General features: G+C 37.8%; 1 protein-coding gene across 8 annotated transcripts in view; it reads right to left on the reverse strand.

Annotated features, from left to right (window-relative positions):
* pde4d (phosphodiesterase 4D, cAMP-specific) overlaps positions 1 to 26637 on the reverse strand; it is a 465837-nt gene that overhangs the window by 127619 nt on the left and 311581 nt on the right. The window contains exon 2 of one of the 8 annotated variants that reach the window (XM_057830873.1): positions 24190 to 24225. The exons of 6 other annotated variants lie outside the window; for them this stretch is intronic. In XM_057830873.1, coding sequence (XP_057686856.1) covers positions 24190 to 24206 — 17 coding nt within the window. In that variant the 5' untranslated portion in view covers positions 24207 to 24225. Of the gene's footprint in view, positions 1 to 23164; positions 24164 to 24189; positions 24226 to 26637 lie in introns of those variants that run through there. One more of the 8 variants, XM_057830872.1, reaches the window with a different exon arrangement.

Here is a 26637-nt window from a genome sequence, read left to right on the forward strand (position 1 = left end):
CTCAGGAACATTCATTGCTACTTCTCCAACACCCACAAATGCCAAATCCGTGTTTAGCCCCAAGTTCCCCCAAATGACACAAGAAGGAAAAGCGTGCTATGCTTAGAAGAGTTCACATTTCAAATTGTTTTTGGAAAACATGGATCTTGTGTAGTTCGTGCCAAAAATATAATGGACTTTCTGGATACTAATCAACGCAAAGAACAAAAGCCAAACCCTGTGTTGGTATGCGGATGTCTACTTTGTCATTATCACATTGGTAATTTTCACAACTGTGGAAAAAAAATAAAACTTACTGCTAAAGACGTTTTTTGGTACAACATGTGCCTGTTGCGAAATTTCCGGAAAATTGTATGAAGTATAAACCCATACTTCTTTCTCGTGAGAATTTAGTATGAAATCGTTAAAAATTAACTGTAAGTCTGTATCTTTCAAAACCGCCTGATTATTATTGTAGAAATTTGTGATGTGTTACAAAATGCAGGGGTTGTGAATTTAAGTGATTATTTTACTCGTATTTACTCTTATTTAGTTGGATAACGTCCGAAAAAATATTTATTTTAAGTTTTTTTTCCTCTCGCCAATTAATACCGAATTACGGGAACACTTTATTTGAAAGTGGGTTCATAATTATGACATGACACTGTCATGAGCATTAATGAATGCTTATGGCAGATGTCATTAAGTGTCATCCGGCTACTTACTAGTAAGTATATTTGGACAGTTGTCTCAATAAAATTTGACAATAATCATCGAACAAATTTTATGAAAGAAAATGATTATTGCCTTCAAAGGACTATTTGATGTGCAAACTTAATGAAATAAAAAAATAAAATTAGAAACCAAAAATAACAAGAGTGCTGTCCTCAAAAAAGGATGATTTTCTACCTGACCATTTAAATTTCACTAAAAGTGAATATATTCAAGAAGGTGGTTTTCTCTTAAATTTAGTTAGATCACATTTAAACCACCATTTTACTACCATGTTCACAATAAAACTTTGCACAAAATAAGATGCAAGGAAGTTTGTGTGTGCGTGGGTGTGTGTGTGAAAGAGCATCCAAAGTGGCCAGAGTTTGTATTTGACCCCCCAATTCAAGAACTGTGAGACGGACGTTCTAAGAAGCAAATCACTGTGTCACCCAAGTACTGTATAACATTTTAAAAGCAATTGATTACATCACTCAATCAAGAAAGCTACAACAGAGAAAAAATATTTACACTGCCCCAATACTTGCAATGGTTCCTAGTCACACTTTTAATTTAAAACAGTACACCTCGTTTAAGCTAGGGCTCATGAAGGATTAGGTTAAAAAAATACTGTTTCCTGTAAACTGCCAAAATTAGTTCATGTTCCACTAATTGCAATGTATTACATTGGTACAAAATCCTGATGCATTTTCATGACAGCAAGCTAAAGCCTATTTACAGTGTGAAAGAAAGTCATACGTCATGATGTCATTCAAAGGCACTGAGGTGTGAAGATAACTACAACCCCCATATGCATGATTGACACTGATTGTAGGAAGCGTGCGCATTTGTGTGCAGGCATCCATTTTGGAATTTAGGTAGGGGGAGTGGCTTGCGAGGAAGTTATGGCTGGAGGTTGAGGTGAGCACACTCTGTGTGTTAGTGTGTGTGTGTTTTGCATAACAAGCCATATACAGTGGCACGCCTCCAGTTTCTTGCGGTCTGAAAAACAGGATCCTGCGTTGCTTCTTGCACACTTCCTGCCCGACACGCACGTCAGCAACCTCTCAAACACTGCCAGGAGTCAAAACCGCCTTGCTTCCTCTGTCAGCTTGCACCTTGGGATTCGTGGGCTGGGTGGAGTAGGCTGTAACGGGTGAGGAATCCACTTGTGGCCAACGCTGGGGCTGAGTTGCGGTCCCACTGGGAGACTGTGGCCGGTTTGTGCGCACAAGTAGAAGGACATTTGTCATAAAAGCAGTGACAAGAAAACCTTTTTTATTTAGGTGGCTTCAAAGAACAGTCACTAAACTAACGGGTAACATTTAAAGTCAAAGAAAGAAAATCACAGGGTGGCATATTAGTGTTTCACCCATTCTTTTAACGTCTTGTAAAATGGAACATAAATAAAATATTTGACTGGGCAAAAGAAAAGAGTGTTGTTAACCCTCTAACACTTGAGCCTATTTTGTCCGAATTTGCATGCCTTTGATGTTGCCTTTATATTTCAAAGAAAAAATTTTCACAATGGCCTGGTTGTGTCCCTTTTTTTCAGGACAGCATAACCTTTATGTGCAAACTGTTGTTTTCTTTACTGACCAAATATAATTAATATTTTGGACCCAAAAAAATCCCTAAATCTTTTTTCAGAATTTGTAATATTGTCCCGTTGACAACCAAACACGCTCGACAAACCATTTTGAAGCTTGATAATATTTATTCAACTTGTTAGGATAAACATTCAACAGAAAAAAATAGTTTATATTTGACAATTCAACACAAACAGCAGGTATGGTCATAGGCATTTTTGGCTTTTACACTTACTACCGGCAAAACAGGTTTTATCCCAGAACCCGGGATTGAACCCTTGTTCTCAAAAATAATAAATATTACATACATCTATTACTAGGGCTGTCAAAATTATCGCGTTAATTAATTTTTTAAACTAATCATGTTAAAATATTTGACGCAATTAAGGCACATGCCCCGCTCAAACAGATTAAAATGACAGTACAGTGTCATGTCCACTTGTTACTTGTGTTTTTTGTCTCCCTCTGCTGGCGCTTTGGTGTGACTGATTTTATGGGTTTAAGCACCATGAGCATTGTGTAATTATTGACATCAACAATGGTGAGCTACTAGTTCATTTTTTGATGGAAAATTTTACAAATTTTATTCAAATGAAAATATTAAGAGGGGTTTTAATATACAATTTCTATAACTTGCACTAACATTTATCTTTTAAGAACTAAAAGTCTATCCATGGATCGCTCAACAGAATGTTAATGTCAATGTCATCTTGTTGATTTATTGTTATAATAAACAAATACAGTACTTATGTACAGTATGTTGAACGTATATATCTGTGTTGTGTCTTATCTTTCCATTCCAACAATAATTAACAGAAAAATATGGCATATTTTATAGATGGTTTGAATTGCGATTAATTACAATTAATTAATTTTTAAACTGTGATTAACTCGATTAAAAATTTTAATCGTTTGACAGCCCTAACATACATATGTATAAATTAGGGCTGTCAAACAATTAAAATTTTTAATCGAGTTGATTACAGTTTAAAAATTAATTAATCGTAATTAATCGCAATTAATCGCAATTCAAACCATCTATAAAATATGCCATATGTTTCTGTAAATTATTGTTGGAATGGAAAGACACAAGATGGATATATACATTCAACATACGGTACATAAGGACTGTATTTGTTTATTATAACAATACATCAACAAGATGGCATTAACATTATTAACATTCTGTTAAAGTGATCCATGGATAGAAAGACTTGTAGTTCTTAAAAGAAAAAAGTTAGTACAAGTTATAGAAATTTTATGTTAAAACCCCTCTTAATGTTTTCGTTTTAATAAAATTTGTAAAATTTTTAATCAAAAAATAAACTAGTAGCCCGCCATTGTTGATGTCAATAATTACTTACACAATGCTCATGGGTGCTGAATCCTATAAAATCAGTCCCACCCAAGTGCCAGCAGAAGGCGGCAAAACTCCATAAAACACAATTAACAAGTAAGCGTTTCACTGGACTGTCATTTAAATTTGTCTGAGCGGGGCATCTGCGTTAATTGCGTCAAATATTTTAACGTGATTCATTTAAAAAATTAATTAACGCGATAATTTTGACAGCCCTAGTATAAATATAATATATATACACACACACACATATATACTGTATAAATCGTCATTCGGTCCCTTTACCAAGGTTAAGAACCACGGGTCATCAACAATAGGCCAATAGGAGAGCAGAATCCAATTACAGAGGCATGAAGGAGAATATTTCGACCAATAGGGCAGCAGGATCTTATGGCAGGACATTTAAAAGCAGAACGCAGGAAGTACATATGTATCATTTACAGTATTGTATAGTATTTTTTAGGGCTGAACGATATTGAAAAAAAACTCATATTGGGACTTATTGAGGGTTTGCGATATATTGCAATATACGTATATTGCAATATTAAAACTAGAAGAATTTTCACTAGATGACTTGAATAGCTTTGTTTGGGAAATCTTTGGTTGACTCACCATGACCACATTGTTTTCATATAATACAGTTTAGTCCAGGCTAAGGGGATTCATCTGTGAATAATAAAGATTGATGTATATCAAAGGGATCCTGGCGGTCATCTCTCTGCACATTTGCTAATTTTATGAAGCAAAACAAAAGTTTACATGTTCAAAAACAAAAACAACAACAACAAAAAAATTGCACGTCCTGCGATAGGACTATTGCTAATACATATATCGCGATGACGATGTTCAAACGATATATTGTCCTTGTATTTTTACCTCTCATAACCTGAAATTCCTTTCTTAACAAGAGGCAATATTTTCCCATTTAAACATGTGGTAACGTGAAAATAATATTTGTAGAGACGTTCATAAGTAGAGGTACCACTGTTTTATTTTGTGTTCCTTGAATAAGCAGAGCTTAGCAAACTTGTTAAGTGAGACACTCAGGCATGCCAGATTGCCAGTTTGTGTTTCATTATGTCATTGATGTTGTTTGAATGGAGTATGTTCATTAAGCCTGACCACTATTGTCTCTTGGACAATAACATTTTTTTTTTTTTTTAATTGGAACTAATTTTAAATGAATACTAGTGTTTTTCTATTTTTTGCTCAGTAAATAAGTATTTGGGGTTAAATTGTCACTTTATACTGTATAGACGGCAACTCACACTCATGTGGACATTATTTAGAATTTTCCATAATCTGATCATTCTGTAGATTAAATTCTGCATATTTTACTGATGATGGAGTGAGCACTGTGTGTCTCTGCTTGTCGTATTGTATAATCTTAGATGTTTACCCGGCGGGCTTTTGGCCCCTGATCCACTCAACGCTGGTGAGCTGTCACGACTCATTCTGCCAGTTGACACAAATAAGAAGAAGAAGGGAGCAGAGGGTATAAAAAAAAGATGTGTTAAAAGTGTGCAGGTGTACAGAGAACTGAGAAAGGATGTAGAGATGTAGTGAGGAAGTCTAGGAAAGACATACGAGTGGTCAATGACGGCATGTTTTATAATTTTTCTCAGTTATATCCAGACAACTCCGTCTGTAGCATGAGGTTCTTTTAAGAGAACAAAGGATAGTATCATCCAGTACATCCGGCGAAAACATTGATGGTCTGTCAATGGAAAATCCAATGTTAAGAGGCGAAATGCAAAGTGGAACAAGTCAGTATTGATTTTACGTTAATGAAAAATCTCTTCACTCCCTCTACACTTCCATTCATCTCAGTACAGACTGTGTTACGATGGTAGTTAAAGAACTGAATTGGACAATGCCACTACTAGTCATGCCCCTTATTTAGCAACAGATGAAATGCAGTGATTTCTACAAGACAAGGGTCCTTGGTTAACCACAGTCCCAGGGTTCAAAGTCACAAATAACACACAATTATGATGTCAGAAGGGCATTCAGCAGCTGGACTCAAATACACGAGACCAAAACCTTTCTGGTTGGGTTCACAGACTACAGTTGACAGTCAGTGGACTGAGAGAGGAGAAAGCCCCTTTGAGATATGCACAGCCGCATATAAAAGATCCTCTCAAATGCAGCATGGTTAAAATACATACGATGTCCAATTTGGCAAGTAAGACAGTGACACACTGCCACATGACAAGAAACAAGAGGACGAGGACAAATGATACAAAGGTACTGTATGTAGGCATTCAGGTAATCAGGATGGACAAAGAAAACGCTGACATAGTGCACACAAACCAATGAAATACCAACCAAAATAAAACATGAAGTAAATATGAAGCATCTAACAAAATCAACACTGCTGTTGGGGGCATGTGACAAAAGACTTTATTACTGCATGAGCATAGGTAAACGAAATCTATAAGCTAATTTCATTTTAAGGTGATGAACAGCGCACTAAGTTGCTGGTGGTGTATCAATAAGTAGAAACACTTTTGAAATTTTAATTATCAATTCATTATCAATACCGTCTGACCTTATGAGGGTCGCGGGGTTGCTGGAACCTATCCTCCTTAACTATGGGTAGGAGCCGGACACGGGGTACACTCTGAACTGGTTGCCAGCCAATCGCAGGGCACATAGGCGAGGTTCATACTGCAGGTCTTAATGCACAATTCCGATTTTTTGTCATATCTGTTTTTTTGGCCTGCCTGTTCAGACTGCCTTTGTCCATTGAGCCCGTTCAAGTATTACACAGGCGCACAGTCGCAGTCCGACACGCGCTGAGCAAACTGACCTGCATGCACAGAAGCATCAAAACAAATAACTACGCACTGTTCATTCATGGCGCACACACATAAGGCTTATGTGTCAGTTCATCCCAACTTGGCAAGCTCGGTAAGCAATACTGAAATATTGCTCATCAGGCGCACAGTAAGAAACTGAGCATTATCAGGTTTATTCTTTTCTTCATTGAATTTTTTTATGACTGCGGTCAAGCTCGCCTCCTGTGTAGTAAAACACGAGTTCAAGCTAGGTGCTAACGCTAATGAACAGCTACATCGCTGCCGTCTAGTGTGCTGTTCTCGCTCTTTGCTGACGTAATTGCTGCATGAATTCCGATTTGGGAGCCTTGACAGTTCAGACTGCCGCCACATTCTGGAAAGTTGTGGCCCAGATCGGATTTAAACTGCATACCAAAGTGATCCTGATCGGATGTGAATTGGTCCATTTCTATGTGACTTGTCCCGTTCAGACCGTCAAGTTAATGCCTCACCCGACTCGGAAAAAAATGAATAAAATCGGATTTGTGTATTAAGACCATGAACCTAGCCATAAAGACAAACACACTTTCACTTTGGAGTGTCCAATCAGCCATTTTTTGCATACTAGTGGGAGGAAGCCTGTGCACCCGTCCAAAACTTACACTGCTCTGGTGAGAATATGTTAACTCCACACAGGCAGGCCAGAGCCCGGGATGGCCTGTGAGGCAGACATGCTAATCACTCATCCACATTGCCGCCTAATTTTTTTAGGGCTGTCAAAATTATTGCGTTAACGCGCGGTAATTAATTTTTTAAATTAATCACGTTAAAATATTTGACGCAATTAACGCACATGTCCCGCTCAGACAGTATTCTGCCTTTTGGTAAGTTTTACAGCAAGGCTTTTTGTGCTGTCTAACAGCGAACTCTTGTGGTCGCTTTGCGACATGGTTTATTTTTTTCTTGCCAGTTCAATATGGCTGCACGACGTCTCGGGCTGACGCCTACGTTGTAATGTTGTGCTTATATGATCCTTGGACAAGATTTGTCCGTAAGTATGGTTGTTGTAAAGAATGTACATATTATGTTAGTAAGCGAAATGTTCTATTTTTTGTATGAGACGCTTTTTGTTTATGTTTAGTGAACCTGTATAGCGTGCTAAGCTAACATTGTTGCTAATGCAATGCTTGTGTACTTTTTTTTTTTTGTAGTTTTATGACGGTCTAAAGAGGACAATGGTTTGAGGCTATTTTATTAATAAATCAGATGAAAAAGGAAGAAGTCTGATTATTAAGGCGTCGTTCACTAGCTGTCTGGCTTTGGAAAAAGTAGACGCTTCGGAGTGAGGACAGCCTAGACAGATTTAAATGACAGTATAGTGAAATGCCCACTACAGTCCTTATGTACCGTATGTTGAATGTACAGTGGGGAGAACAAGTATTTGATACACTGCCAATGGGATTTATTAAATAAAATTATAAATAATACAGTTGAGTATTTATTTAGTAATCCATTCTCTATTCTGTTTATCCTCACTAGGGTAGCGAGTGTGCTTGACACTGTCCCTGCATACCTATCCTGAACTGATTGCCAACCAGTTGCAGGGCACATATCACCAACCATTCACACTCACACTTATCTAATTTATAGTTTTAAAATAGCGTAGCATGCATGTTTTGGGGATGTGCAAGGAAACCAGGAGTAGCCGGAGAAAACCAACCCTGAGAAGAATATGCAAACTCCACACAGGAAAGTAACAGCAACTTTGAGGCGGATTCGCAAGCTACAAGTAGTCATGACCATGATTTTTTTTTTTTTATTGGCGCTTCAGTTTGTTTAAAAAAATGTGGCCCCACTTGTGCTTTAACGAGGGTGGGAGGGAGATCATTCTGTGTACCTTATTTCCAGTGGAAAAATAACACTTCGGAATCTGAAGAAATTTAAGGGTGAACAGCAGAGCTAATCTCAATGCCAACATTTGAATAATCCTCAATATATCCTATTTAAAAATTATGATCTCCAGAGAGGTGGAGAAAATTGGAAACTGATGAAAATTTAGCTTCTTTAAGGGGGGGCAATCTGTCCATCACTCCTGTTCACGCCGCTGTGTAAAAAGCCCAGAGGCACCAGCCCTCATCCCTGCTATTCACACAAGCGCACACAGTGGCATTTCAACAAATGGTAACTCATTCACCACTGGAGATACAGTATTTGTAATCAGATCAGTATCTACCGGGTCGGGTGGAGGGTGACATGGAGGCTTCAAGTGACATTTGAAAATTATAAAAAAGATAAGCAAGTAGAGAATTTTTATTATTATTTCAAATTCCTGATGATATGGAAGAAATGAACAGCCTTGTTTAAAATCTAAAAAAGAAAATCCAAACATCTATAAGCCCTAGTTTAGCATTAAAAAGTTACATGATTTTACTGATGGTATTTGCTTTGATAGTGCCTAGTCCTGCAATTGATGCCCCATCAATTGTTGATACCAGTTGCCCTCATTAGGATGTGCGCGTAGTTGGAGTTTGCCAGTGTTCCATTAGCCCGTGTGGGCAAAAGAGCATTAAACGCGAATACAAAATAAAATTGAGTGTTTCTTGAAATTAAATTAAAAATTGCACTTTCATTTAAAAATGAATTAAAATACCTGATTTTAGCCTCAAACGGTATTCAAAAATAATAATAAATGATAGGGGTGTAATGCTACACAAAATCTCAGTTCGGTACGTACCTCGGTTTTGAGGTCACGGTTCGGTTCATTTTCGCTACAATAAGAAAACAAAATGCAAAATATAAATGTGCTAGTTGTTTATTACACACTTTTGTGCTTTCAACAATAGGAACATTAGCCTATACAAAGCTAGAATTCTGCTCAAAAATAGAAAATACAATATTCTGAAATGTAGATATTTTGAAAAACAAAATAAAAATAAATAACATTGGCTCAGACTTTTTCTTGAAAAAAATATCTGATGTGCAAAATTGAACAGTTGCAACACTGAACAGTTTCAAGTTTCTCATTTTAACTTTATCCCCCCCCCCCCATATGTTTGAAGCCAGCATTCTCTACCACTGAATAGGGTCTTAAATCTGCAGCTATAAAACCACCAATGGCATTTGTTATTGCTTTAGCCCGATCTGACCCAACGGGTAACGGCTGTTTAAATGCGGTGGGGAGCTGTGTTTGTACAATGTTCGTCTTTCTCTTCGTTGTAGTGATGTTCACGCTAGGATGGTGCCGTTTCAAATGGGTTAACAGGTTTGACGTGTTATTAGAAACATACCCGATCTCGGACTAACAATGGTGGCAAACCACTTTGGTTTTATCAACCTGTCTTTGTCCCTGTTTAGGTTTATATTTCAGATTTCTAGCTTATTGCCAATGCTAGCGGCATTAGCCATGACATCCACTACTACTGCTGTTTGCTGTTGTTTGTTTTGGTGTGCACGGTTGCAGCATGCTCTGCTCCGCGTGCGGTCCTTATTACTGTAAGCAGGAATTGTGTATTATTATTGTTTTGGCTCATTTCAATTTCTTTTATTTTTTATGGGTCATTATTTATCCTATTATGTATTAATTTTTTGAGATGTGATGCAGTATTCATTTATATTTAATATTTTATGTTGTGTAATTTTAGTTTCTATTTGAATATTAGTTCCTAGCTGTTTGTGTTGTAGTAGGATGCTTTTGAGTTGAACATGAGAGTTCCTGCGCACGGCGCGAGGAGATAAAGCAGAGTTATACTTTCCTGCCGTGTTGATCCTCATTATAGTAGAGAAGACCGAATAAATATAATCTACACAAAGAAACTGTAACCCGATCGACCCACAGCCTTGAAAAGTAAGGGTTACATTACGTCAGAAACTCGTTAGGTACGCCTCCGTTCCGAACCGAGCACCCCGTACCGAAACGGTTCAATACAAATACATGTACCGTTACACCCCTAATAAATGAGGATCTAAATACAACAAAAAAACAATGCTTACATGCCATAAAATGCAAACTTTTTTTATAACGTTCTTAACAAATCGTTCAGACATATATCCCCACAAAAAAACAGAGCTAAATATACCTATAAACTAAATTACGAATGCATTAAAACCACATGAGCTCAAACAAAAATCCACCTAATGTTCCCTAAACAGGGAGCAGCTGGATTCAGCCATGTTAGAAGAGTTAAGGCATAACCACTGTTGCCACTAGAGGGCAGTGTATCAACCCAAATCAATAAAATTAAATGCAAACACTTTCAAAACAAACCATCACAACGCCACTCTATTATCACGAATATTCGGAGAGGAAAATTTAATTCATAGCTTTTTTCTAATCGAATTATTCGAGTTAATTAATTAATCTTTGCAGCATTAGTCAAGATGAAGCCCTTGTCTATACCTTTTTAGACCAATTCTGCGTAGAATGGGCTTTAGCGATAGCTTGCTTAGAAAGAGACATGGGAGTTTTTCAGTGACTGATGGATAAATTGCCCCCCCACAAAAATGTCAAGGGTTGAATGTAAATAAAAATGTAAATTACAGTTAAATCTGATGTCTAATGTCTCCCGATTCAAAAAGATACTGTTGCATCTGCAGCTTGTCCCCATTTCCTGCTGCCAAAAAGGCACCCGCCTCCCTGCCAGTCAAATGGTGCTCCCCAGCACCTCCATTTCCCAGCTCCGTTGCTCAAGCCCTCCAAAAATAGATGTCTACTGCATTGCACCAACGTGGTGTCACTGTTGCGGTTGAAATGCTCAGGCTGACTTCTCTCCACTTACACCGGCTGACTGGTCGTAGGCTTAATCACCACAATAGATGGACGGATTGTCAATGGTAGCGTAATTAGTAATTCCACTGAGAGGTGGTACGGCCCACTGATGACCCTGCTATTCAGTAATTACTGTCAACTCATGGAAAAAAATACAAGCACTGCTGCAATCAAACAGGAAAATCAATTATTAAACAAAAAAGCGATGTTGATGCAAAAAAAAAAAAAAAAAAAAAAAAACACACACACACACACCCCAACACACAAAAAACCCAATCATTTGTCAATGCCGACACAACCCTAGGACACCTATTTTCGCTTGTCTCTAATATTGGTGGACTAGCTGGGACACCATTCATGCTAATTGTACTTTTCAGCACCGATATTGAAATTTCACGTAGGTATATTTATTGCCTTGACTTCATTGACTATAATATTCCTCCAACAGCACTTGAGGATGAAAAACATCAAGTAGCAAAAAGCAGAAATCTCTCTCCGTACTCTTCCTCATGTTAGGACAGAGTACCGGTACTCCTCTCTCCTTTTGAAAATCTTAGAATAGTTTGTAAAAGCGAAATGACTTGCAATGCTTTTTGTGTCCTGTTTTTTTTCCAACTGCCCTGAATTTCATTCAAGGGCATGAATTATGAAATATTGAACAGCATACGGGAAGTGTGTTGTCTGTGTGCGTGGGGGGACTTGTGCGACATTAAACTGTTAAGTAATTACAGGTTAGGTGGATCTTTGCAGGATGTAAAATTATATTCCAGCTGTCTACAAAGTGTAGAGGGAAAAAAAACATCAGGCTAAGCAGCATACGCCCTTTCATACTGACCCCAAAATCTTCCACGTTAGTGTTCTACAATATTATATATTAGTAGGCGGGACCTGACACCTCATCATTTTCAGCTTAGTACTTTTTTTTTCCTGCTCGGTTTTGGGACAGTCAGCTTTTCCATTTCACAATCATGCAGCAAAAAAAAAAAAAAAAAAGAAGAAGAAAGAAAGGGTTCTGTACTCGGATGTTTTTAACTATCATCTGACTTCAAGCTGGTTACCTGAGAATTGTAGGGAAGGTGCAGCAGACAAACAAGCATTCACGCTGACGTTCACACCAACAGACAATTGAGAATCTTCAAATACACAAAAATATTGTAGATGCTTTTTGAATTTAGGGGGGAAGCCAGAGTATATTCCGTGTCAACCCAAAGCACTGGGACAATATGCAAACAGCATCCATAAAGATATTGACCCCAAGATTAAATGTGTCACATTCTGCTGCTGGTCAGATTTTATTTTGTTACAGAGCCATCTGTAACAAAACAGCTCCAATTCCAGCTCATCAACATTAGTATATAAACGAGGGCGATCCAAGGGAGGGGTGCCGAGATATTAACTTGCTGGTCGCCATTCGACATCTTGTACTTTTGATTCGCATTGTATTTCCTAGCTTGTTCATCAGCTGCTTTTGTTTTGTGATTGTCTCTACCTTGTGCAGGTATTTGAATGTATTTATTTTTGTTGTCTTATTCGCTCTCTGATCACCGCTTAGTTTAGTATTATTGATCCCAGTTGACCTATTGTCACGGACCCGTTTTGTTATTCCCTCTTTTCCGCGACCGCGTGTTTATTAGGGCCCGAGCACTAAGCGTGCGAAGGCCCTATTGTTTTGAAAAGGATTATTATTATTATTTTTTTTTTTTTCAGGGCAAATGAAAACGGCCAATTTGGAGGCCTGAACATGCACGAAAAGTCACCAAAATTTGCACATACGTGCGGAAAATTCGATAATTTTGCAACATTGCAAAAAAATGTAACAAAATGGCTCAGTGGCGCCCCCTTGAAATTTTAAAATTGGCCTATAACATTAGGGTCTGTCAGCGTAGAGCAATGAAATTTGGGGAGTCTATACCTAGTCCAAAACCGCTCCAAAAAAGCATTGGCACCCATATTCCAAACCCAACAGGAAATCGGTTATTTTGGATCAAATATGACATTTTGATCAATTTACAGGGTGCACATTTGAGACCTTTTCGCCGAGGGAGTTAGTTGGATCATCTTCAAAATTTGGTGAGACTATTCAGGAGACATATGAGATCTTAAGTTTTGAAAATGGTGCGTTTTCATTCTCGGGTCTGACCTGGGCGTGGTGCCAAAGTCGGCCATTTTTTCGGCAAAATGACAAATTCAGTAAATGACTAATAGTTCCTTGACACAACGTTCAATCTTTTTCATATTTGGCATGTATATTGTGCGGTATCCCACCCTTAACACGACTGCATTGAAATATTACCCATTAGGCCTAGCGCCCCCTAGTGAGAACAGGAAATGCCTTTTTTTACGAGACAGGTTCCTCCTCCAAGGGAAAAAAAATCTGTTGACCTCAAACCTGCATCAGGGGAGCCTTAAGACCTGTGTTCAGGTGCCTGATGAAAAATATTGAGGTTTCGTTGAGGCGGAGGGGTCCAAACAGGAAAGTGAAAATGACATAACTCAGCAGATATACAACATATCTGTCCCAAACTTCCCGTGCTTGTTGAGAGTCATACCCTGAAGGTTCTTGTAGGGGTCATTTGCATCAACTCTACAGTGCCAACTAGTGGCGACAGAAAGGAGTTTTTTAAAAAAGGCCTTTCCTATTGGGTTTTTTCAACGTAGAGCAATGAAATTTGGGGAGTCCATACCTTATGCAAAACTGCTCCAAAAAGTCTCTTGCACCCATTTTCCAAATCCAACAGAAAATCGGGTATTTTGGATCGAATGTGAAATTTTTATCCATTTGTAGTACAGTTTACATATGGAGGCCTGAACATGTACGAAAACTCACCAAATTTTGCACATACATGCGGCTTTGCGTGTATTTCGATAATCTTGCGACGTTACAAAAAAATGTAACAAAAGGGCTCAGTGGCGCCCCCTTGAATTTTTCAAAAAGGCGTTTCCTATTAGGTTTTTTTAACGTAGAGAAATGAAATTTGGGGAGTCGATACCTTGTGCAAAACTGCTCCAAAAAGTCTTTGGAACCCATATTCCAAACCCAACAGCAAATTGGGTATTTTGATCGAATGTGAAATTTTTATCAATTAACAGTGTGCACATTTGAAACCTTGTAACAGAGGGAGTTAGTTGGATCATCTTCAAAATTGGTGAGACTATTCAGGAGACATAAGAGATCTAAAATTTTCAAAATGGTGCGTTTTTATTCACATGTCTGACCTGGGCGTGGACCTAAGTCGGCCATTTTTTCGGCAAAATGACAAATTCAGTAAAAGACTAATAGCTCCTTGACACAACGTTCAATCTTTTTCATATCTGGCATGTATGTGCGGGATCCCACCCTTAACACGAGTGCATTGAAAAATTACCCATTAGCCCAAGCACCCCCTATTGGGAACAGGAAATGCCTTTTTTTTACTAAACAGCCTCCTCCTCCAAGGAAAAAAAAAATATTCACCTGCAACCTGCATCAGGGGAGCCAAAAGATATGTGTTCAGGTGCCTGATGAAAAATACTGAGGTTTGGTTGAAGCAAAAGAGTCCAACAGGAGAAGTGAAAATGACTTAAGCCATTTCGTCTCACCACAAGTTTTGAACAGTCATAACTTCTACAACATATCTACGCCAAACATCTCGTGCTTGTTGAGTCATACTCTGAAGGGTCCTGTAGTTGTCATTTGCATCAACCCTACAGCGCCAATTAGTGGCAATAGAAAGTCACTCATTTTTCTAATATATGTCCAGTTCTTTTCAGGTTGGTCATTATAGTTTCAAGACCTTTTGAAATATTTATTTTACGGCCCATGTCCACATGTCTCTGTCTGTTGCTGTGACGACCCTTTATTCGCTCCTTTTTTGTAGTACTCTGTCCAATAGGGGGTTTTATCTCTTAGGTGTGTGAATGTAAAGAGGCAACGTTCAAGCATGTTAGGTTCTAATGAGATGATTAGAGAGGACGATCTGCCACCACCCTGACCTGCACACTGTCCGAGTTGCGTGACGTCCGAGTTGCGCTAGATTGCGAGGACCCGTTCAGTCCTGCTTGCAGGCCTAGTTTTGTTTGTATTTAATAAACCCTAGAACGCATTCCTCGGTTGTTGTCTGCTTTGAGGTGCTTTGAAAACTTGTTTCAACATTTGCGGACCCTAACAGAATATAATCTGTGCAAACCACTACACTACCAATGAGAACCACTACACTACAATTGATCCCAACCCAAAAATTTATGAGAACTCTTCCAAGTCACTTAAATTAAAAATAAGCTTATTCAGTAAAAATGTTATTTAGTAAAATTTACTTGAAGCACTGGCAGATAATTTCACTTATTCATCGTAGATTTACACTAAAAACAAGGAAATTAAGTTTTTTTTTTTTCTTCCAGTTTAAAGGAGGGTTTTTGCAGTGCATATGTATTGGTTCAGGTTATACACCGTTCAATTCAAACCAATGTTTCAAAAACTACTAAAGAAACATTTTGAAAACTTCCAGAATAAATGTCTGGATTTTATTAGCAAATTTAAATTGCAATATTTGAATACAAATCATATTAACATACACATGAAATACACATTTGTTAATCATCTCCAGGAATGCGAAGAAAAATAAACATTTGCCTTTAGACCACTAAAAATTATCTATCTAAATAATTCAAATATCACAAAAAAACTTCTTAGTCAGGGATTAACAAAAATAAATGGAGCCTTCCTTCAGGTAAAACACCACTGCATTTGTCCTCAAGCACAGCCAAACTCAACAAAAAATGAAAGGTCCTTTGGGCTACTTTAAGACCACATAAATAAAATAAAAATGAAAACTGGTGAGAAGGGGGTAAACCTTAGTTCACTACATTTCTTATAGTTTAATAACTTTAACGGTAGAAAACAAACATACATTTCTCTCAAAGCAGTTTCCTCCTCGAAGAAATTCACATGGATACAGTGGGGCAAATAAGTATTTAGTCAACCAATTGTGCAAGTTCTCCCACTTGAAAATATTAGAAAGGCCTGTAATTGTCAACATGGTTAAACCTCAACCATGAGAGACAGAATGTGGAAAAAAACCAGAAAATCACATTGTTTGATTTTTATATAATTTATTTGCAAATCATGGTGGAAAATAAGTATTTGGTCAATACCAAAAGTTCATCTCAATACTTTGTTATGTTCCCTTTGTTGGCAATAACGGAGGCCACACGTTTTCTGTAACTCTTCAAAAGCTTTTCACACACTGTTGCTGGTATTTTGGCCCATTCCTCCATGCAGATCTTCTCTAGAGCAGTGATGTTTTGGAGCTGTCGTTGGGCAACACGGACTTTCAACTCCCTCCACAGATTTTCTATGGGGTTGAGATCTGGAGACTGGCTAGGCCACTCCAGGACCTTGAAATGCTTCTTACGAAGCCACTCCTTTGTTGCCACATGTTTTCCACATTCTGTCTCTCATGGTTGAGGTTTACCCATGTTGACAATTACAGGCCTCCCTAATATTTTCAAGTGGGAGAACTTGCACAATTAGTGGTTGACTAAATACTTATTTGCCCCACTGTAAATGTTATGCTAACTGATGCACGTCGGATTTTCAGTAGCAAAATGAGTGGTGTGTTGCCCACCTCCAGAACATTGACAAGGTCTTTTACATTGTTACAGTGACTGCTGCTGGCGGAAAAAGAACTTTTATTTGGTGTGTGTGTGTGTGTGTGTGGGGGGGGGGGGGGGGGGGGTCAAGTCATCAGCCAATCAAATGTGCGTTTGAGGGAAAACAAATGGATTGGCACATTTAGCAAGTGAAAAGGGGTCAATGTAAATCTGAACATAATGAAAATAATTCACTTAATATTAGGGTCTATTCCATCCTTACAACATATGGGAAGACAATCTAAATTACCTATATAACTGAAGCCATTATATAATGCAAATAAGGTTGCTTAAATGTTGGTGGGGACAATTTGAGCATCCTGAAAAGTTGGTAGTGTTATGTTCCCTCCCGATGCAAACCTACGCCCTTGGTTGAAATAACTCATCAGGTTTTACAATCTGTTTATGCGTTAGCACTTACATTCTACCTAGCAATATTTATATCTTTGTCTAAAGCTAAATGAATGAACTATGAAAACAAAACTCATGATGCAGTCTTCTACTTATATTGCTGTTGGCCTCGGCACTATTATGCGAATACAGTGACGTGGCATGGGTTTGTGTTCTGACTGTATGTGACAGCAGCGACTGAGAGGCACACAGCAACGACCCGGCCACCCATCTGCGGTGTACGTGTGTGTGTGCAGTCATGGCTACTGTGACATTTAAAAGTCAAACTTTCACCTTCTTTTCATTCACACGCTGTCACCCAAATAAAACTCTGTTGTCAGTCCACCGGAACTCCTGGCAAATTGAGGAAATAAAGAAAAAATTGTGCTGGTGCTCAACATCAAGAAGATAACAGTTGAAAGGCTTTAGGAGTCAATATTGCACTGAGGAAAATGTACTCTTTAGTTGTTGTGAAATGAGCACGCAGGTGAAAAAGGAATTCGGCATATTAGCGTGCTTTTAACACAAATTAATATCAGATGATATACTAGCGAGAAAAGCATGCAAATGTAAATGAGAGTTGCTACTTTAGGATGTGCTTAGCTGTGCATATGCAGTGCTGGATTTAATGAACAAGCAATAAAAGCTTAAATTAATAATTAAAAAAATCCACTACTCCTTCTGAAAAATGTTTGGGCAGAGTCTTTTATCACTTAGTTTGAAAAATTGACATTACATTTCCAAAAAATTCATGTTTCAGCTGTATATATTTGTATATATGTGTGTGTGTTGATACTCCAAAATAAGTGGAATTAATTCATTAATTCCAATGCACAGAGCAAATTTATCAGCCTACCAGTGGCTGGGTTTACATTAGGGCTGCCACAAATTCTGATACACTAATTAATCCCAAATTTTTTATTGCGATTATTTGACTAATTAACTTATGTATAAATCACATAATTTAATATTATAACTTTGATTATTATTTCTATACCATATAACTCTGGAAACTTTTAGCTGGAAATGTGCATTTGAACCTAAAACGATGAGTTGAGCAAGTTGGACTATTAATATCATGTAACTGTATCATTTTCAAGCAAAAGCAGGTTTTTTTTTGTTTTTTTTTTTAACATAGGATCTCTTCTAATTCTATGTTTACAGTATAATATACTGTACTCTACAGTATACCTTAATAACGTACACACACAGTACAGGCCAAACGTTTGGACACACCTCATTCAATGCAACACAAATGAAGGTCCCAACCCCATTGATAAAGCAATAAATTCAACTAATCAACTCTAAATACCTGTGAATTCTAAACCCATTTTAGGTGACTCCATCTTGAAGCTCATCAAGAGAATGGCAAGAGTGTGCAAAAAAGTAATCAGAGCAAAGGGTGGCTACCTTAAAGATACTAGAATATTATACGTTTAAAGTTGTTGTTTTTTTTTTTTGCTAAGTACATAATTCGAAACGTGTTCATTTATAGTTTTATTACCTTCAGTGAGAATTTATAATAAATAATCATGAAAATAAAGAAAACGCACGGATGGGAAGGCATGACCAAACTTTTGGCATGTACGGTAGATGTTAACATCACGTGATTTATAAAGCTAGAGGACAGTCGGCAATTTAGCACAGCAAATCATTTGCTTTTTTTTTTTTTTTGGGAAGCCAAACCACTATACAGCACATTCAAGCCAGCAAAGACTACTCCAATGCGTGCTATGGTGATGACAGCAAAAAATGTACTTCTAATCAGTTTAGCATAATCAATATTGTACTCTTATGATTTCAGATCCAGCCTGTTTATTCAAATCGAAGTGATGATATGGAGAGATTTCATCCTGTTTGGTTTTATGAGTTAATACTACTCTGAATATGTGACACTAAGTGACCCAGGTTTAAAAACAATAGACCATCCAGCATCATCAAGTACCTTGTAGTTTGTTTTATTGGTATGGCAGTGCCCCACATTAACTTTTAAAAATGACACAACAATTTGTTTGTAGCTCCTGAGCAATGCACTTTTGCATTGGATCTCATTAGTCTGAATGCTATAAATGAATGTGTGAGTTGAAACTAAATAATGCACATTTAACAATATTCACCTACTGCTGCTATTTATTGATATTTTAGAGGGGGTTTTTCCCCCTCCAGTGTGTAACAGCTCCAGGTGTACCACTCAGCATGTGAGCTTTCCCCATGACAATACAGGGCACAGACAAATGGAGGGCTCTCCTGCAGAGATCAACAACGTGTCATGTTACCGCTATTATTGTTCGCCTGAGTAAAATGACCAGACCAAGGCGGGAGCACCTGTGGCAACAAAGAGTGCCACATCTGTATGTACTTTGACTCACACTATTATATACTGACTTATGGATTTATTCCACTTATTGTTTTGTGAACTTGCTCAACTTGACTTTATTTATAGACCACATTAATAAGACGTGGAGCGGTAAAAAACGGCTGTACATTCAATTTCATTCTTTATCTTCCAAGCTGCTTATCCTCACAAGGGTCGTGAGGCTGCTGAAGCTTATGGGGAGTACGCAGGATACACCCTGAACTGGTCGCAAGCCAATCGTTGGACACAGGGCGACAACAAATAGACACGCACACACTTTGTACTTATGGACAATTTCTGGATGGAGAGAGAAAACCCATTCAGGCACGGAGAGAACATGCAAACCCCACACATAAAGGAAGGAACCCTTGATCTTAGAACTGTGAGGCGGACGTGTTAACCACACCGCTTTGTACATGATATTGAATGGATAAAATACATTGATTCCTTGTTATTCGCAGTTAATGTAAATCCACGAAATAGAGGCGAGCCTATTTACAAGAAAGGAAAAAAAATACATTTGTGTGTGTGTGTTGTGTATTTATTCAGACTTACCATCATTGGAAAGAGCGACTATATGAATAATAATAATAATAATAATAATAATAATAATAATAATACTTGACAAAAAAACAACAAAAAAACAAAAACAAACAAAAAAAACCCCTGATATGTATCTATATTTTCATAAATGTTTTTTGAAGCACTGCAAATGGAATCTATGTGATCATGTTAGAAATTATATATGTGTATACACAGGGGTGCACATATTTTTTTTGCCCAGGTTCTCAGAGGAGGACCTGGAGATGTGACTTGGTCCTCATTGAGCTTGAGAGCCGACTCGCCTGATGCCATAAAATTATGACAAGCTTTACTTAGAGCCAATTACCTTCAATTAATTATATAAACAATTAACACTTGATTAACATCAACTGGCACAACAAAATTGCCATTACTTTGAGGTGAAATGTAAAGAAATAAACATAAAAGCACTAATTCAGAATAAAGGGCATTCATATGCGGCTCCCACATTAACTCCAAGCCTTTGTAAAAGTGGGATGTCCTCCTCATAAGAGCTCATTGTACGTGCATGTTTAGCTCTGTGAAAGGTGAGCAGAAACACGTTTGTCAGTGCATGGCGCTGTTCTTCAATAACTTTTTTCCACCACTTGTCCATAGGGCGAGTGGGGTCCTGTCTGACATCGATAGTTTGCTTAATTGCCACATGCTCTGTTTTTTTCGTGCTTTTCAAAGTTTGGATGGCTAAAATTCTTTGACCCTACATAAAATGCGCTGCTCTTATTAACGACATTGGGATTCTCACGGCAAATGTTGCACCACATTTCCGTGCGAGCATCATTTGCTTCTAGCCATGGTACCTCCTGCAGCCACTTTTCAGCAAAAGTCCTTTTTTCCGGTAGCTCCGATGACGTCTCTGTCGTCTGTCTGTCTTTTGACGGGGGTGGGGGAACACGGAAATAATTACTCAGTGGGGCCTGCCTCTTTGACATTTTGAGAAGTTATTTTCTTGTGTCCGCCGCAAATACAGTCGTCAGCCATCGGTACGCAAAAGCGTATGGAAGCCGTTGAGGGCCAGCACATTTGTCTACATCCAGTACGCATGCCGCATGCGGACCACTTATGTGCACCCCTGTATGTATGTATGTATATATATATATATATATATATATATATATATACAATATATACAAAAGAAAACAATAATTTGTACATGTATCCATGCATATAACATTTTGAAATAAAATAACATTTTTGAGGTTGAAAAATGTCACACAAAAAGTCACAAAGTTGGCAACACTAACTATAAGTATAACACCAACACCAACCAACCAACCAACCAACCAACACCAACTAGTTAGCTTCCCTCTGTTTGTAGACAAAGTGAAGATGGCCTCTTATTCACAGTGGTTGCTTTTTTTTTTTTTTTTTTTTTTTTTTTTTTTTTAATGCATGCTTTCTTTTTTATGTTTTTTTTTGCCAAAGAAATTGTTTCTTCATGAATACAGTCAAAAAATCTCAAATTTATCAACAAAATAGATATCACAGGCAGTCTTCAAGGAATTGCAAAACGGATCGTAAAACACAGCATAGTGAGTTAAGCATCAAGCCAACTGCTGATGGTCACTTCTTATCATCGTGGCACTGAACAGTAAAGTGTCAGCACAAAAACATCCCACTCTAAAGCAGCACAACTGGGCCTTCCTAAATGACCACAGTCTGCACATAACATAACAAGTAGAAAGCCTCTGAAAGTGAATGCATGAGAGGAGCATCGTTATGTAACGCCGAGGAACCAGTAGCATGGGAGCAGGCAGAGGGGAGCTCCTGGGCTTTTCTGCAAGTCGCAGTATGATGCATCACCCTGCCATACACTCATACGTGGGCCCACACGCACACACTGCAGCACACACTCACTTTGATGTGCAAGCCTAGCCACCCCACACATTTTACACAGTGCGGAGACGCATCAACATCCACGTGGCCCTGCAGCGCGGCTGCGACACATGACGTCCATTCAACACATGAATTATTCAACACGTGTGTGCCATCGTTATAGATTTACATCCATATGTCTTATTTATAACTAGTGGGGAGCAGGAGCAGGGGAGCAGGTGGTCTGAGTACAGTGATGGGGGGGGGAGTGAAGTATGAGAACTTGACGCCAGATGTTTTCAGGAAAATGACGGCTCTATAGATCAACAAATTACTCAATGCAAAAATCTATATTTTACAGTATCGCCAGTGGTATGTGGGATTCTTTTAGTAATTAGCCAAGAATCACTGCTTATCTGACTTTTAAGACTAAATACTTTTACATTCCACCTTTAAAAACATGGGTGGCTTGGTTTTCGAAACATTTTATATTAGCCTTTGTCTCTAGCTCGTTTTAAGAATACATTATTTGCTTTTATTTAGGCACAGTGTTAATGAATCAAACTTCTTTTGTTTTGGAAGAACCATATTAAGGGTGTGCCATCTTAGGCACCCCCGATTCGATTCGATTACGATTCAGGGTGCTACGATTCGATTATTGAACGATGATCACAGTATTACGATGATCACCGCTTTCATGATTATCACGATTATCGATGCATCGTACATTATTAATTAATAAAATAGCCAAACAAATTTATGTCCATTATTTATTTAAAATATCCTAATAATTCAACAGGAACGATGGAAACATGCCCATACAACAAAAAGCTGCCCTTAAGCTGCTTTTTTATTTATTTATTTTATTTTTTTTACAAGAAAGAGCAAAAACATTAACCATTTTAAAGGGAGTACTTATTTCTCTCAACAATACAATAAAATTTACACAGGTGGAATGAATTCTACATTTTCTGGAAACAAAGTATCTTTAGAAATAAGACTTCTTTTAACCAATATACTTTGTTTTCACAGATTTCTGTACTATTTCGCATGTTTGTAGTGTTACCGCTGCACTTAATCTTGGTTTTACACGTGCTGCATGTGAAATACACGTTAGCGAATTAGCTAATTAGCTTAGCGCTCGGCACTAACTATTAACATCTCAAAAACAACATCAATAAAGGCAAAACAGTACAAGAGGGTTCGTGTACTCACCTCTTATAGATGCACACGGGTCTTACACACTCAGTGTGCAACACACTCAGGACATTTTTCAATTGACATGACATGAAACTACTGCTGGACATCTGAAAGGCAAGGAGGAATAAACTAGCTCGCTTCCACTCTCGCTCTAAAAACGCTCACAAATTTATTTTCCAGTCTTTTGAAAAGGAGTAAATCCCTTGCTCAGTAACCGGCAGCATCCATCATAACGTTGTGCAGGTGTCCGGGCGGCAGACATGTCTTAAATTTCGTTCCGCTACGAGCGGCTGTCATATAGTAATGAGGGAAAATCATCGTATTTGAACCTTTATGAATCGTAATCGAATTGTCCCGTGTCATATCGCCATGCATCCCTTACATACTATTTTACTGTATTAAATTCCAATACTAATTTTCAATCAGAGGGAGACAGTAAGTTATACAAGTATTACAATTAAATTAGTAGCTGGAATGGAATGGGAAATGATGTCTTCCAGGATTACATGCAATTATGATACCAAAATATGAATACGTGAAAAATGTGGAGTTTCCGCTGAGATCAGAGATGCATTTGATCATTGATAGTTTGTTTACACACTTTCACTTTCAGCAGTGTCTCCACACACTTTAAACTGTATCTCCAGGAATCCATGTCTCCTTCAAAAGCTATTTTTTACTGCAAGCTCAAACAAGCAACAACCTCAAGACGAGCCGGGATCGATTGATGAGCTATGAAAAAGAAAAATAACAAATGGTGCATTCCTCTCCATCTGGGAGCGTAGCCATGGGACGCCGCAAAAGCCAATGCGGTAGGATCAATATCCCGCAAGTTAATGAGACAGAACGGTAACCTCCGAATCTGATTAGATAAACAGATTAGCAGCCAACCACAACACGCCAGTGAGCGATAAGACGCACACCGCACTTCAGGCGAGGAGTCAGCCATGGTTTTCACATTTCTGAATTGTCTAGAAGATGATTATATACACCACCTTACATATTTTTTAATTACAAATATTCAACAGAGAAGGCTTTACCTTTGGAGGTACCTCATGCTCACTTCAGCAACTTACCTACAAAAAAAGACAAGAGGGGATGGGAAAGAAACACAGAGAGGTTAATCCATCTACTCCACTCAGGTGTAATTTGTGCTGAAACATGCATCGGAGCCAATTTTAGATGGATGGATCTAGCCCCGGACCCCCTCTGCTTAATGGACACATACACACACACACGTATTACAAGTCTATATCCATTTACTGCAGTGGTGAGGAAAAAAAAAAAATCTACTTTAGCTATTGTTGGTGTGGTACACGACAGTTTATTGATTAACTGAGTCGAGCCGTGGGCCTTCTCTGTACACACCCTCCTTTGGTAACAGCGCAGGTCTCTTCCTCAACTACAAAAAAATTGAATCATATGTTATCTTTAGCAAGTGTGAGTCTTGATTATTTTGGATACTCCTAAGTGAAATGGAATTCCTACACGGAAAGAAGACTGCTGTAACAGGCCTAAACTTAGTTGACATTCCACGCTTCAAATAAAAGCAAATAAATCCACAAACAAAATGCTAAAGCATGCAAATTTTGAGTAACCTCTCACAGCCAAATTGAACCACAAACAAATCAGTTAAAATTAAGAATGTCCCGATCGCATATTTTTACACCCAAGTCTGAGTCACGTGATTCTGAGAATCTGCCGATACCGAGTCCCGATCCGATACGGAAAAAAGAGCCCGATTCTTTTCACCTGATTCCAATCCTCTGAAAAATGGCACGATCAGTGCGATTTTTGATCACGTGATCGGATCGGGACATCCCTAGTTAAAATGAAATAAAAAAAAGATCCAATTTTGGGGATTTTTTTCATTGTTGTGTCTTGTAACTGTGGGAGCATTTATTACAATTGACTTGAAAACTATTTCAAATATATTTTTCTAATTATTATTAGTCGCAGTGCATGCACGCAACCCTGTTACCTTAACATTTTTATTGTGGTAGAATAGGAACAAAGCAGTTTTGCAAATGAATGTGTTGAGCAAATGGATGTACTTGTGTCCTTTTTAAAATGGTTAGCCCTAATTGAGTGTCTCATTGTACCTCATGCAACCATGTTATGCATGAATTCAGAGAATAAGACAAATTATCTTCTGTTATCTCCACTTATTGACATCAGTACTGTAAGTCTGTTTTCTTGATCAGCAGTAACATTTAGATGAACAGCTAGCTTCTAATCTTGAGAAAAAGCTCACCTTAATACATATTTGTAAACACGTTACTGTGATTATGCCAAATGTTGTAAATATATATGACGGAAAACACACACGAGGCTGAAAAAGCAGTTTCTGCTCTTGCACCCCTCTTTGAAATAAACAGCTGTATTTTAAGCCAAAAATAACTGTTGTGTTTGATAGAAAAATACTATGTCTATATGCTGCCATAGCAGTTTCATGGCGCTTTATGTCATCAGACTATTTTTAATTTGTCCATTTTACCCTGAAGACCCCTGTTTACAGACACCACGCAACCACTTTTGTTTCAACTCAGCCATAAAAAGAAGGTAAGTAATAATATTTATTATTCGAAATGTCTGTCATTTTTAGCTTTGAATCATTAAAAAAGAAACGGCTTTAAAAAACTATTCACTCGCATATTTTAAACTTTTAAACAAATTATGTCAAAGTGAAAAAAACAGTGTCTGTAAACAGGTCACGGATGCCAACATCATAACTATCCCTTAAGTGTGTTTTTTTGTTAGTGTCGCATTGTCCCCGATATTTTAGATGATAAATAATCAATCCAAACAAAGAAAAATTGGAGAGGAAAAAAAACGTTTAAAAGTGTAAATATTTGAAAAAGAAAATCTCAACCACTCATTTTTTATCTGTGACTTCTGCATTGCGACCATTATTATATTACCGTATTACACTGAGTTTTTGGACCGAAACAAGTTAAGTACGCCATAATAGCTCGTTAAAATCATCGTGCCTTTAATTATGCTCACTCATGCTCGTACCTCGAGCTACCGGAAAGCCAAGAAAAGACATAAATTGCAGTCAAACGCTAGTAGGCTATCTGACTAGCGTGCTATCCATTATCTTATCGACCCTTGTTGCCATTTAGATTGCTTATTATGAGATGATATCGATGTATTAGAGGGGATCATCTTGAAGTGTTCGTTATGTATTATGTACCAGGATGGGTGTCCAAAACTTTCTTTTAAAGAAGAAACTTCAAGAAATAAAGATTTTTGAGAAAGGTCTCAAAAATGTCTATATGTCATTAACCTGATTTAACCTACTTTTAAGGTGTCAAAAAATGCCATCCTGCTCAAAATTTTTCCTCCCCCAGAAAATAGAGATTTTAAGCTTGCATAGAGGACAATTTAGAAATTTGGCCAAATTGGCCAAAGTCACCTGAGTGTTTTCCGCCATATATGAACTGTATATACAGTATAGCCTAATGCCAACTGAATTCAATTTAGCT

Source organism: Corythoichthys intestinalis, chromosome 3 (genome assembly GCF_030265065.1).
Source record: "Corythoichthys intestinalis isolate RoL2023-P3 chromosome 3, ASM3026506v1, whole genome shotgun sequence".
Classification (NCBI taxonomy): domain Eukaryota; kingdom Metazoa; phylum Chordata; class Actinopteri; order Syngnathiformes; family Syngnathidae; genus Corythoichthys; species Corythoichthys intestinalis.